The sequence below is a fragment of the Ursus maritimus genome, unplaced genomic scaffold (assembly GCF_017311325.1).
Source record: "Ursus maritimus isolate PB19 unplaced genomic scaffold, ASM1731132v1 scaffold_5, whole genome shotgun sequence".
Classification (NCBI taxonomy): Eukaryota; Metazoa; Chordata; class Mammalia; order Carnivora; family Ursidae; genus Ursus; species Ursus maritimus.
This window is the reverse complement of record NW_024426663.1, coordinates 67,743,073-67,758,054: the sequence shown is the minus strand read 5'-3', so window position 1 is coordinate 67,758,054 and position 14,982 is coordinate 67,743,073. Positions and strand designations below refer to the sequence as shown.

Genomic DNA, 14,982 nt, shown 5'->3' with positions numbered 1-14,982 from the left:
AGTGTTGCTCCAGGGTAATTCCTGAAAATTTGTTAATTATATATACTTTTTTATTAGAATGAGGATTTATCAGAGAACTACAAGGAGTGTTTACTAAAATGTTAGAAGAAAATACAATCTTGGCTACAAGAAACGTAGCTCTGTCTAAAATCTATTCCACAAATCCTTGGTCAAACACAACTTCAGTGAATGGAACCCACACGAGCAAACCCTCAATAACCAATTTTCACATTTTCTTCTAATCTCACAGATTTTAGAAGACATGAAGACAACAAAATGAAGCACTATCGTACCTAAGTCTCCTAAAACTTTTCTGTCTACAGAGCAGGGCAATAAAAGTTAATATTCATAACCCATAGATTTAAAATAACAAGTAATGATCTGATTATTTTCATGATTTTCTACTTAATGTGACCAAAGAATGGCATTTTTTTTTTTTAAGATTTTATTTATTTGGCAGAGCAAGAGAGAGAGCACAAGCAGGGGGAGTCGGAGAGGAAGAAGCAGGCTCCCTGCTGAGCAAGGAGCCTGACTCAGGACTTGATCCCAGGACGCTGAGACCATGACCTGAGCCAAAAGCAGGTCTGACTGAACTGCTTAACTGACTGAGCCACCCAGGCACCCCAAGAATGGTATTTTTAAAAGAATTTTCAGTTCAGCAGAGTATCTGATACTGTTCCCAGAGCTCCAAATGAGTCAAAGTTGTACTCCACTCTTCACTTTCTCAAGTGACTAGAGGTGGGGAAGAACAGGGGAAGGGATTTCAATACTACTTTTAGATCTCAGCTTTTTACTGAGCCTGATTTCTTTCTACATTCTAATTATAATTCAAAAATCAAGGCATGTGATGTATAATGTTAAAGCTTGTTTAAACTTCTGTTGCTACATTTAAAAGGATCCCTCAAAAGATGTCTTTTGGGTAAGACATGTGTGAACTTCAGTTTTCCACTATGGCAATAAATCCCAGGGCAGAAAAACAATACTCTTTTTAAAGTGCCGAACATCTATAACAGCCTCAGAAATTAGATTTGAAGCAGAAGTTAAAATATTTGTCAAGCAGGGGCGCCTGGCTGGCGCAGCCGTTAAGCGTCTGCCTTCGGCTCAGGGCGTGATCCCGGCGTTATGGGATCGAGCCCCACATCAGGCTCCTCTACTGGGAGGCTGCTTCTTCCTCTCCCACTCCCCCTGCTTGTGTTCCCTCTCTCGCTGGCTGTCTCTGTCAAATAAATAAATGAAATCTTAAAAAAAAAAATATCTGTCAAGCAGAACAACAGTCATTCCCAATGCAAGACAATGTAACAATACATTATCAATTTGACCTGGAATTACTAAATTAACAAAATGGCCAGAATTTACAATTGTCAGGCTTAAGAGGGGGGAGGAAATACTTAAGAGTCTAAGTGTTAACAGCACCATAGGGTACAGTACAGTGGTACCAGAAAGCTTAAGAAGGCTAAAGAGCAAATTAGAACATAGCCCCCATCGGTCAAAGGAGAGAGAGGAGAACAAAGGTGACAGGAAAGGACAAGGCTGTACCCAGCTAATGAGAATACAAAGCAAGCAAAGACCAGTTCTGGGAAATGCATTACCCCTGCGCTGCTATGAAAGGCACACTTTCACTGTAAGTTTGACGCCAACACTGTTCACCACTGGAACCTAAAAAGCGGGTTTTCTCTGAAGACAAGACGTTAGAAAGCTGGATTCTGGCGATTCCCAGAAGTAAATCTTTACTCATTTTATCCTTGTGCCATAATTCAACCAGCAATGGAATCCTGAGGAAGAGAGAAACAAGTGTTCATTATCTATCAGTTCTGAACTAAGTCACTAACATCTTTAAGTTCCCTAAATATATTCAAAGATGTTTTTGTTACCTCGATCAGAAAGGCTCGATTCCACAGGTAACAAACAGAAAACACTATTACGTTTTCTACACCTCTTTCTGTGCAATAAAGAAAACACCTTCAAATACTATTCTTTTTTACTCTTCCTTCTTCCCTTTAAATTAATATATACATTTGAATGGTGATACCCTGAGAAAGTAAAAAGACATTTCAGATCTCATTTCTCTTCACAAATCCAATTCAGACAGCTGGATTAACACCTCCATCGTGTACAGATGACGTCTCAGAAAAAGCAAATAATACACGACAGTCAACTGGTGAATCAGTAATCAAAACTAAACAGCTTGCTCCTATCTCTCTTCATGTAGTATGAAAAAACAAGACTGCTTTCCAAAGCTGCTTTTCTCGTAGATTGTGTTAACGCAGGTCTAACATCCAAATCGACGAAGAGCCTCCGTAACTATATAAAACTTTCTAGGGGAAGGACACGCATCACAGACACTGTTAGCACATCTGTTTCTGGGTCTTCATGCGCCCTGACTGTTGTGAATCCAGAAGTCCAGGGCTTCCTCTTGTTAACAGACAGAAATGTACCACACACGCCGTGTGTATGTTACCGTAAGAAGGTGTCCTGCAGCTGGTGAGGCAGGGTTGCAAAGTCGAATGCACAGTAAGACTGTGGAAGAAAAACTTCCATGTTTTTGCGAACTTCTACCGGAGGATTAGTCATAATCGGAGCTGCGCTGCCAAAGAATGGATAAGAGTACCTAGAATTGAAGAAAAACAGCATCCCGTGATACGGACGACAGAGAAGACTCACAGTCTGTTTTCTTAAAGTATAATGTGAATATAATGAACAAATGCAATTTTAAAAATAGGTACGTGGTACAAATACATGACGGTTTTAGTCCTATCACCAACTTTAAAACACTGCAAACGCTGTGAGTGTTGATATAGAAACTAGAGCAATTTTAGACAAAATGCGTCATGTGTACAGCATGCGTTCCCAAAGCTGCTTTCAAGTGATCTTAGAACGGCCATCCGGGGAAGAACTCTCGTAGTCAGAAGGCAGTGACACTAAATAAGGAAGGGATCATCATTTTGATACATTCTAAGTAAGAATAAGATTTAGGAACGGCAATGAGGCTACTGAACAAAGACCGAGCTGCCATTTGTTCAGGAGATCCTTGAGGGCACGGGTCCCACCTTTTCCATCCGTGCCCCCCCCAGCAACAAAGAAGCCCTTTGGGGCACCTAGTAAACGTTCAAGAAATACCTGCTGAATTTAATTTCAAAACTTATTTTCGTTATTCAGTAATGTCTTGATGTTTATGGGCTAAAAAACTCCTAGTCAGCGTCAAAAGGGTGCGCCCTTGGTATTCAGTCTTTGAGAATCAAGGACGAAAGCAGCTGAATCCGTGGGGAACAGCACTCTCTTCCTGTCGTCACAGAAACCACACCAGATCAAATGGGAGGATGCCTGACTACTGCAGAACTTACTATTTCAAGCCAAATGTGAAAACGAAGTAATGCTCGCTTAAGTTTCATCTTGTATCTTGTTATTCGTCAGGAAAACTGGAGCTGAAAGCCTAGTAGTGAAAACTGCTTTTCCGGGGCGCCTGGGTGGCACAGCGGTTAAGCGTCTGCCTTCGGCTCAGGGCATGATCCCGGCGTTATGGGATCGAGCCCCACATCAGGCTCCTCTGCTATGAGCCTGCTTCTTCCTCTCCCACTCCCCCTGCTTGGGTTCCCTCTCTCGCTGGCTGTCTATCTCTGTCGAATAAATAAAATCTTAAAAAAAAAAAAAGAAAAAGAAAACTGCTTTTCCTACAACAAGAATCCTGTGCATTCACTCAATTCCTACATAATCACACATCCACTGAAAGCAGGTCATCTCACAGATCCCGTTATGCAGTTGCCAACTACAGTTTCACGATAGCTCATGAGAGCACGACACCACAAAATTTATCAAACTCAAAGTTACACGGTGTTTTAAAAAATGCCATAAAATGACTCCAAGACAGAACCAGTGGCCCTTGTCATCAAGTGAATCACAGCTGTGTCCTTGCTTCATGATACTTTCCCCCTTTTCTTTGCCAATTGGACTTCTGGCCTTCCTCACACGTCGCCTTCTTTCTCAATCTGTCTTCTTCACGAGGGTGAGCTCTTTGTTTACGTGGCCCATAAACCCCTAATACCAGGCACACTGCTGGATAACGCAGGCACTTCATGATTCAACCAATGGCCCACAGGACAAGACTGAACCACAAAAACTATGAAGAGTGCCTGCTAAGTGGGCTGGTACAAGGTTTCCCCTCCCAGCTTCTAATTTCAGATCATGCCAGTATTTCTATACTTCCGGCTAACAGCATCTCTACGTACCCTAAGATCACAGTCTTTACTAGCAGCGGTAAAGAGATCCCAGTTTAAAAAGTAGAGGGAGAAAGACAAAAAGCTAAAATAGAAAGTAAAAAATACTTCTAAAAACCATTAAGAGATGTTCTAGAAACCCTTTGAGAATAGCTTTCCTTGTGAGAGAAAAGCCTTTTTTTGGGCCCTCAATTTTCAACTAATATTTTCATAATGATTCTCAGCCTCTAACAGGAGGTAAAAAGCAAAACTTAAGCTGTGATGGAAAGACTCCTGTTCTGTGAATTCACAATCCGACTCCGTGTTGGGTCCCTTTGATTCTGTCCATTACTTACATCAAAACCCAGAGGGCTTTGAAATAGCTTGATAAGAATCCAACAATTGAAAAAGGAGATACAAGTATAATGTATGCATCTGAAAAGCAGGTATGCCTTAAATAACAGCAGGGAGCACTGTGTAGCGGCTGACATTCCTGCCAATGGCCATCCCCAATGACAGAAAGATTTTTGCATTTAACCACATTAAGAGCAACAACTTTATTAGAAATGCTAATGATTGCTCCAAAGAAATTTATAAGGAAAAATTAAATACTCCAAACTAAAACATTACTGTATTACATTTCATATACATTTCAGCCAAGAAATTGATGAAAATGTATTACTGTTAAAAACAAGCTATTGAGTAAAGTTATTTAGCTGATCAAAATATATATATGTATTTCAATTTTTTATACGGAACAGAGTGAACACATTCCACTTGCAGTTCACCAAGTATGGTTCTTATGGTCTCCGTTACCATGTGTAGGTATTAGAATACAACCTCCCACTGTAATGAAGTTTTATAGAAAAGTCAGAGACCACACTTCCCTTATTTTGACCTAGGATACCTTTTCTAGGAACAACAACTTTCGGGTTCAAGAGTCACTTTAGTTTTTTTGGGTTTTTTTGTTTTTTTACAAAGGAGCATGAATAAATTGTCATAAATACCTACAATTAGTATGAGCTCTCCTACCACCAATGCCGCCCTGGTTTAAATTCAAAGCCATAAGGACAGAGCCTGGCCCCCTTTTCGGTTCATGGGTTTAACAACTGTTTGAACTTCTTTGGTGCTATTTTTCCCTCTGTAATTCCCAAAGAGAGGAAAGGCATTGCTCTTCAGAAAATAATACTTGGGGGGGCGCCTGGGTGGCACAGCGGTTGAGCGTCTGCCTTTGGCTCAGGGCGTGATCCCGGCGTTATGGGATCGAGCCCCACATCAGGCTCCTCTGCTATGAGCCTGCTTCTTCCTCTCCCACTCCCCCTGCTTGTGTTCCCTCTCTCGCTGGCTGTCTCTATCTCTGTCGAATAAATAAATAAAATCTTTAAAAAAAAATAATAATAATACTTGGAGACAAAAGCAGATCACACCTTAATATACAGTTGACTGGAAAACCGACTTCCAAATCATGAATACTCCTTAAGTCTATTGAAAAGCAAAAATGATGGGATGTCGCTGGCACAGCAATCTTCTGTCCTGAGGCTGTTTCTGAAGCATGGGACGCAGGCACCGGCTGGGCCACGGAAGCAGGTATAGAAGAGCTGACGGCTAAATGAACATACAAATTCAAACGAAAAAATTCCACTTGGTAACAGTTTCTCTTCAGTTATTTATATCACGTAAAGATATCTCATTTACGCTAAGTATATGGCAGTGTCTTTAAAAAAAAAAATCATTTACCTTCAAGCAAGGAATTTGATCACTTACTTTCATAAAGTTATGAACTGAGCCATCAACTTTTTAAGTGACTTCCCCAGAATGATGTAGGCTTTCATTCCCACTTTAGAGCTGTGTAAAAGAGCTTACTCTTCCCACAGATTGCAAAACACAGAAGCGGACGTTACCGACGCCGTGATGTATGCCAGCAGCGTGGCAGGCGCCAGCTTCCTGCCGAGACGCAGCTACACTTAACTTAGTATTCGAAGGGCTGTACTTGAGACTTTCTGCAGATAATAATTACAGCACTTTCTAAGAAGTAGTTTGGGCACATATGACATAGTCTAACAAAAAGAGCTACCTATTCCAATCCTATTACAGACCGGAGATGTTTAGCAAGTAGCCCAAGTCCTACAGCTATTCAGTGACGAGTGATCGCTTGCTCCCGAACTTTCGACTCCTAATCCACCACTATTCTAATTACTTACACTAGGAAATGTAACTGCAGTTCCTTATGTAGCAGATGGGAAAAGTTTATAAAACCAGATAAAACCTTTCTCAGTCTCTCCCTTAACTGGAGCATCAAAAACGAGTATAATGATTATTACAATAGGCGGTAGCTCTTCTCCCTGAAATTCCAGTGAATTCACAATATTTAAGTGTTTCCTAGTTAAAAATATGTTTCAAAGACCTATTTTCTGTAATTTCTTCTGAATAAGCTACTGTTTCTAAAATAAAAGTCACTGATAAAATTCCCTTACCTTTTAGCAAATCCTATGATGAAGTTATAGACTCAATTTAAATTTGATTCAATTTACACTGAATTTTTTTTTTACATCATACATTATTGGCTCTTTAAAAAAAAAAAAGCTCAAAATTTACTTATAAACCGTGAAAACTCTTAATCGTTAGATGGCTACAAAATGTACACCTAAAAAGTCTGTAAAAAGAACATCTTACCCTTTGTATTTGGTTTTGTGTCCTTATCATATTGTAAGCTTTCTGCTTCACTTCCTGTTGCATCGTCTTTTGTGGGAGGTGATGGGTTTTGAGGTGGAACAGGGGACACGCTTGGTGACTTTGGCCCAGTGAGTGTCTTCTCTTTTATAGGAGTTAAAACTCGCTTCTTTGAATGCTGTAGCTCATGTTCATTCTGGGTCTTTAAGTCAATTAAAGACTAAAAACAATTTTTAAATAAAGTATAATTTGCAAAGCACTTTCCTTCATAATTAAGCAAAAACGTGACGTTGTTTTTTAAAAATATAAGCTTCCTTTCCCAGTTTGGATATTCCTAGTCTATTTTTCTTCATAATTTGCAAATTTTCTTATAGCATCTAGGACCAGAAAAAGGAAGATGAACAGGAAGGAAATACGATATCCAGAGCTGAGTACCAAAATGCATCCTAACTGGCAAGAAGGGATATTTGATACAACAAGTCAGGCCAAGTGTCCTTGGGGATAGTTGTTGTTATCATTACCAAGGCCATAAACACAATGGAGGCCTGTTACTAAAACAAAAACGTATCTGACTTTCTTTCTCTCCTTTGTTCAACTTTCTTCTAAAAATATATGCATATATGTATATACTTAAACTCTCACTTTGTTTTTCTCTCTTTAATTCATAACCTACATAAAGATCAGTTCTTCAAAAGAACAGTACACGAAAGTTGATTCTAGGGCTACGTACAATCAAAAAACATATATGCATCCAAGCAAATACCCATGTCTGTTGCCTAAAGAGAGTATTAGGGCCACGAAGCAACAATGAACCAGGAACTTTGTCTCAGCTCCAGCTGAGTCAACCGAAACCATTACCATTAATGCAGATTCCCAGAAACTAGGTCTAACAACATTCTCTTTCAGAGGAGTCTCTTTTCTGGCAATGACTGACCATGAGTTGGGGGTGGGGGGAATGGTTCCTACTACATGACAAGACTATATGGGGGCACCTGGGAGTCTGCCTGAGATTCTTTCCTTCTGCCCCCTCCTCTCTAAAAATAAAAAAATCCTTTAAAAAAAGGGGGGGGGTGCCGGGGTGGCTCAGTCGGTTAAGCATCTGCCTTCAGCTGAGGTCATGATCTCGAGTCAGGTCCTGGGACAGAGCCCGTGTCAGGCTCCCTGCTCAGCGGGAAGTCCGCTTCTCCCTCTACCTCTGCCCCTCACCCTGCTCGTGCTGTCTCTCCCGCTCTCTCTCAAATAATCTTTAAAAAAAAAAAAAAAAAAAAAAAAAAGACTGTATGCAAAGGCTCTGTATAAACACTTAATGAAGTATAGCTGGGAAGTCACAGTACTTTTCAGAAAGGAAGTATCATATAATATAGGGCACTAATTAAGAATAATAAATACTTTCTCAAGCAAGTTCAACTTTTATGAGTAGTCCCGAGTGACCGCGCAGGAGCTGGAGGAGGGGCTGGGGGGCCACTACTTGCCTGGGCGTCTGCGCCTTCTCTCTGCAGAGCCACAGACACTCCGACAGTCGGGGCTAGCTCCACAGGGATAGGGGCGAGCTTTTGTTTGGCTCGGTTTGGAGGCTCAAGAATAAAGGCACCCTCAACTGTGACCGGGCGCTGGTTGATCTCCGTACTCCCCTTTTTCAGTAGCCCAGTTAAGGGTACTTCTGTGCTTCCAAGGGACTGGTCTCCACAGCAAAGATGGATCTAATGTGAAAGAGAAAATCAAAACAGGCTTCATATTCTCTCCTGTCTCCTAAACACGTACACTTCACAGCAAGTTAGGGGCGCCTGGGCGGCTCGGTCAGCTGAGCATCCGACCCTTGGTTTTGCCTCAGGTCCCGATCTCAGGGTCGTGGGATGAAGCCCCGTGTCGGGCTCCACACTCCCGCTCAGCACAGAGTCCATGCGAGTAATAGATTCTTAGACTTGGTGGTTAAAGTTGTTGGTAAGGCACAGAATTTACTAAGAACTCCATAATAAAGCCATTCTCTTTCATTTTTTCTCTCACTACTGTATACTCATACATGATCGCCCTTCTCCCTTTCAGGAGCTGTGGTTATTTTAATATTTTACTATGCTGCTTCACAAACTATATCATGAATACACGAATGCAAACAGAAAACTAATAGTTCAAGCATTTTTTTCTATTTCCATTTCAACATTAAACAGTTATTAAAAAAAAAAGTTAGTGAATCCAGCCCCTAAAGAACCTGAAATGATTTTGTTTTATTCATCCATAGAACATCTTCAGTGTTTCTCTTTTCCTGCTTTTTAGATTTTAGATTTTATATATAAAACAGTGTTTACCAGTACAACGTAAAATAGAATACCTGGGTGGGCTGTACTGTTTATCACTGATACCTAATCAAACTTCGACATTACTCCCTTCTGAAACTATAGAAAAAAGGGGGCACCTGGGTGGCTCAGTTACAGTGAAGCCTCTGCCCTCGGTTCAGGTCATGATCCCAGGATCTGGGGATCAAGCCCCGCATACGGCTCCCACTCCATCTCCCTCTGCGTGAGGCTCCTCCTGCTTGTGCTGTCAAATAAATAAAATCTCTAAGGGGGAAAAAAAAACGCACCACAGGGGAAAAAATGGCTGTTCAGGTATACGGTATAAACTGGGTTTTTGTTTTGTTTTTTACCTACTATAGTACTTTACCTCACTGTATGGGCAAACATGGCATTCACATGCACAATAAGCAGTCACAACATGAAACTATTTTTAGTTCCAAGGTAGGCAGTGACCTGTCGCTTAGTTTTAATGTTATTAGGTATGATGTTGGCGGTGGGCTGGAGAGAAAGGATTTGTTAGTTTAATTCTCATGGACATTTAAGTCCTAAGAAAGAAGTCATTACTTCAGTAAAGATTGGTATGTTAGAGACAGAAAAAAATTCAAGATCTTTAGAAAGCTAAAAACTATGTGAAAAGATGAAATGCAGCAAACAAACAAAAAAAAAAGTTCGTCATTTTATATAATATTTGGCTATTTAGTCTCCTGGGTTTAGCAGAACCACCTCCAAAATTTAGTTCTACTGTAATTTTTTTTTTTTTTTAGGTGTATTTATTTGAGAGAGCGCGTGCGCGCGAGCACAGGGCACAGGCAGGGGAGGAGGAGAGAGAGAATCTCAAGCCGATCCCCGCTGAGCGTGGAGTCCAAAGCAGGGCTTAGTCCTTGACCCTGAGATCATGAGCTGAAATTAAGAGGCAGATGCTTAACCGACTGAGCCACGCAGGCGCCCCCTAGTTCTATAATTTCTATTACCGCTAAATTATAGTTCTATAAGTACTATAATTTCTGAATGCCCCTTCCCACCTCCCACCCAAATTTGCAAGCAAAATCTCATGAATGATCACATTCAACAAATGACGACCTAATCCTTTATTTAACTACCCCCTTTCAGTCTGATTAAAAGCAATTGGAATAAATAAAACAGTCATTTTCACTACGTAAGGTTTACTTTCGAAGGGAGTCCAATAAAAAATTACTTTACCAAAGTACTGAATTCAAGGGCAGGCTTTAGAAAGTTGTGTTTTTTGCTTTTAATAGCAATAAGGTGTATAAACTCTAAAATCCAGCATGTGACCTGTGTGTGCATAGCTACTACGCCCACTAGTTAATGATGAAATTTTCCCTGAACCCACATACAGCTTTAGGCTCCAAACCATTTTTTTATCTTAAAGCCTGGCAACTGATACACCTCTTTTCATAATAACTAGGTAAAGAAGTTTATCTCCTAGAATTCTGAAGTAACAGTTATGCTAGGCCTTTACGAGTCAGGGTAATTGCTAAAACATTAAATGACGTGGCAGAAAGATGATCTTCACTACTGAAGTAAGGGTTTAGGTACCTCTCTGAAGCCTAAAAAAATCACCTCTAATTAAAAAAAAAAAAACAATTTTCTGCAATACTTACCTGTAGTTTAGACTGAAGAGCCAGGTAAACACGAAGAATTTCTATGCTGCTACGTATTCGAACAGATGCTCTCTCTGGCTCAAAGTTTGGGTTGATCAAATCATTGAAGGGTTCATTTGTAACATCGTTTCCCAGCAAAGAATAGTAAAAGAAAAACTCAGGCTGTCTTTCTGGAAGTTTCATGGTACATGGAATTAACTAAACATTCAAGGAAAAAGAAAAGAGCATTAACTTGTAAACCATCATACATGCTTATGCGTGTGTGACGAACGCCAAGATATTTGCCAAAATGCTGATCTAAGTCTTGAAATAATTCACTCAAAATTTCTACATCTCTGAAAAATTACAACCAAATGACTGGTTTAATTTTTCAAGGTTTACCTTAGAAAAGCCCAGAGACTAAAGTATTTTTAAAGATTGCTGTTATTTTCAAGTTTACTTTTTATTCATCTGATCCATGAACGAGTCCATGAAAGTTCTTTTAGAAGACAGTGGTCAAGTACTTTAAACTGAGCTTTATTTCCATATACCTTATTTCATCTTATTCTGCCACCCTCTCCAGTCATCAGAGAAGGGTTTTAAACAACCGTAATCCAAGCTATTAAATGTGACACCTTAGTCCAGGCCCTCAAGAAAAACGCTTCCTAGCCACTCTGTCAAATTTGGGAACCTTATAAATTAACAGCTGCAAAAGGCTATTTCCTTTCATAGGAGTGTTACTTCTCAAAGCTCGTAGTTTCATGGCCGCATATGGCAAAGACATGGATTCCTGGCCCATAAAACACCGAACACACTCTAAGTGTTCACTAGCACGCTGTTAAAAATCAGCTCTTGTGTTCGTCAAAGAAGATGGCTTCAGCATATCCTAGTTATCATACAACAGAGCTGCTATCTAAGACATGCTGGCAGGCCAAGCAGAGCTACAGCACAGCTTGTGGAGTTCGTGAAAATCAAAGAATTACCTGCTTAGAATGAAACAGCCCCATATTCAGTACGCAGTAAATATTCAATCGTCATTTCGTGTAAAATAATACAGCAGATACTCAATAGCTAGTGTGTCATATAAAGTATATTTTTATGTGTGAAGTGAACGTTTACTCCAACCCCATACATTAAACTGCCCGTGAGTAGATTTTAATCAGATTTATCTAGAGAGAGCCAGCACTTACACACCTACAGCTGTTAACAGATTCTGGATTAAGCCCCCAATCCTGGTTCCATCAACGGCTGACTGAGAAGCTTCGAACAAGTTCCCCTATCACTCTGTCCCTCCATTTCTTTTAGGGTCGTTGGAAGGATTAAAAGAGAGAATACATGTTCAACTGCACAACTCCACAACCCAGCACAGACTCAGCGGTTACATGAATGGGAAAATGTCTGAGGCCAAAATATAGTATCCTTACTTTCTGAGTTTAATTAGACAAGACTTTTTTCTTTGGTTTCTTCCATAATCAGAAAGCAATAAAAATTTTAAAAACTAAAGATGGCCCTCCAATATTTCATAGTATATTTAATTTTAAGTTAATTTCCACTAAGAAAAGATTCCTTTTAAAATCCTTTAATGTCTTTGTATTTGGAAGGTTTTTTTTTTTAACCATAAATGTCCAATTTTTAAGAAAAGGAGCCACACAAGATTATCACCATCCGGTCTCCCCGCTCCTAACTCATTCCTCCAATCTACAACATGATAGCATCATGTCCTAAGTCACTGATGTGCATCTGAAAAAGTATTTTTTATTAGCTTTATTTGTTGCTTGATACTTTCTCCTAGTACCTTTCACTAGCTTGAGGAAAGAACTAAATGGCTAATTTATAAGACCCCTGGCTTGTCTGTAAATAATGAAAAAAGCAAACAACAAATATTAAATAATATCAAAAGATGAGTAGACTATTGGGCTCAATTTTTTAATTATTGTAAAGTACACGCAACAGAAAATGTACCATTGTAACGATTAAAAAGCGAGCACCTCAGTACCACTGAGTATATTCACAAGGCCGTGCATGCACTGGTCCCTACATCTGGCTCCAGAAGGCGCTCACCTCCCCAGGACAAACACCGCAGCCATGAAGCAGTCTCCATTTCCCCCTTCCTCCAGCCCCAGGAAACCACAAATCTGCTCCAGGTCTCTATGGGTTCACCTGTGCTAGTGGATTTCATAGAAGTGCAGTCACACATCATGTGGCCCTGAGTGTCTGGCTTCTTTCACTCGGCCTGCGTTCAACGTCTGCCCGCACTGCAGCGCCTGACAGTACCCCACTCCGTTCTAGTCGTGCAATATTCCAGCGTACGGTGTGCATCTGGTTTACCCACTCAGCCACTGATGGACATCTGGGTTGTTTCCACCTTTTGGAGACTGTGAATACTGCTATGTACATTCCCGTACACGTTTTTATTTGAACACCTGTTTTCAGTTCTTTTGATTCACACCTAGCACTGAAATTGCTGGGTTCCATGGTAATTCGGTTTACTCTTGAGAGAAACCTGCCTGGCTTCCTTTTTAGCAGGGAGAGCCAACAGCTAGTTGTCAATCTGGTTTTTGAGTTCTTAAAACTAAACTGAGCGACTGGTCCCAGTGAGTCACCTTGTATTACCAAGAACTGTTTTAGTGTTAGTTGTGGATTCAATAGGCCAATTACTCCCAACAAGCTGTTATCGTACAAACGTAGCTTCACACATACAAACTATATGGGAGACATTCTGATTACATTGTCTCCTCCCTCATGCTTATATGGAAAGCTGGTATTATCATCAGTCTACTACTGAAAAACCTCAAGCCTCCGAAAGGTTACAGTGCCGAAGGGGAAGGAGCTAGCTAGTCAGCAGTGAGTGAGTGGTGAGAAAGAGAACCCGCGCAAATGCATCGTACTCCAAAACTGCGCAAGAGAGCAGAGAGCCTAATACCGCAACGAGAGAATAAGGGAAGTGACTCTATTTCCAGAAATACCTAGGCCATTTACTTAGCTGTACAACCTTCCTAAGAAATGGTTTCGTGATCTTGAAAATGAAAATAATCATCCCCTAAAGTTGTGGGAGGACTGAACACGGTAGTTAGCAAAATGCCTACTTCACGGAACAGGACACACAGTAAGTGATGAGGAACAATGATGCCTCCCTAGAGCTGGAAAAAACTAACAATAAAGTAGTAATGTAAGATGCCTTGCATCTACTTAATAACACAGTAAAAGTATAGTGGCCTCATTATCTAATGTGTCCCCTGATGTGGTTAATGAGGACAGTGGACATGTGACCTTACCCCAGCCAAACGGCATAGTAAGCTGGGGCAACCCATAAGCAGGGCTTTATGAAGCAAAAGAGAAACTGATGGAGAAAGGCAGAAGCATGAATTTGGTATGACAAAACTGTAAATATTTCCTGAGAAAAATCATTACCTAATATTCTAAATGTGGACTGTGTGGGAGCTGTGTACCTCTAAGAAAGTCAACAGTAAGGTAAAAAATGTAAGTCATAAGCCATAATTCTCTATTTCTGAAATTATTAATTTATTTCAATTGCTATAGACCAACATAAACTCGAGAAAACTGGGCTTGATCCTGATAAAGACCATGGAGTAACAGCTCATTTTGTGTTGAGCCATTTTTGCGAAGAGGGAATGTTGGCACGGGTCCTGAGCGTCCCTGCACCTCTCGCTGAGGCACCGAGATCGCAAGACCCAGACCACTGTCCCCCAGGCTGCTTCCCAGGGCTGCATGTGCAGCTGGTAAGCTCGAGGAATTAAGCGTCTTCTTGGAGAGAGACCGGAGAGAGACCAGGACTGTTTACGATTCAAGTGGTCTACTCCCCAAGTTCTGTGCTCCTCAGCCATGGCACAAACCCACTCTGTGTGGGGCAGCCACCTGGGCCCCTCTGTGTCACCCTTGGAACATGGGGCAAGGAAGATGGCAGACAATATACAGATGTGCGTGTTGTCTGCTGTGCTGAGAGTAGTATAGTCCTTTGTCTCTGACCCAAGAACCTTCTGTCTTCTGGCACCATCCGAGAAGCAGTAATTACCGGAAGTGATTGTCGGGGGGAGGAGTTAAGATGGCAGAGGAGTAGGGGACCCCTTTTTCAGCCGGTCCCCCGAGTCGAGCTGGATCGGAACCAGACCAGCCTAAACAACCACGGAACCAGCCTGAGACGCAGGAAGACGCATCTGGATCTCTACAAATGAACATCTCCAGCGCTGAGTATTGAGGTACGAAGCGGGG

General features: G+C 40.9%; 1 protein-coding gene across 3 annotated transcripts in view; it reads right to left on the bottom strand.

Annotated features, from left to right (window-relative positions):
• Positions 1-14,982, bottom strand: part of CEP120 (centrosomal protein 120) — a 73,011-nt gene that overhangs the window by 37,793 nt on the left and 20,236 nt on the right. For all 3 annotated transcript variants that reach the window (XM_040622537.1, XM_040622536.1, XM_040622535.1), the window contains exons 7-12: positions 10,774-10,971; positions 8,333-8,560; positions 6,864-7,080; positions 5,618-5,795; positions 2,459-2,608; positions 1,590-1,772 (exon numbers count right to left, since the gene is read on the bottom strand). In XM_040622537.1, coding sequence (XP_040478471.1) covers positions 1,590-1,772; positions 2,459-2,608; positions 5,618-5,795; positions 6,864-7,080; positions 8,333-8,560; positions 10,774-10,971 — 1,154 coding nt within the window. The remainder of the gene's footprint in view (positions 1-1,589; positions 1,773-2,458; positions 2,609-5,617; positions 5,796-6,863; positions 7,081-8,332; positions 8,561-10,773; positions 10,972-14,982) is intronic.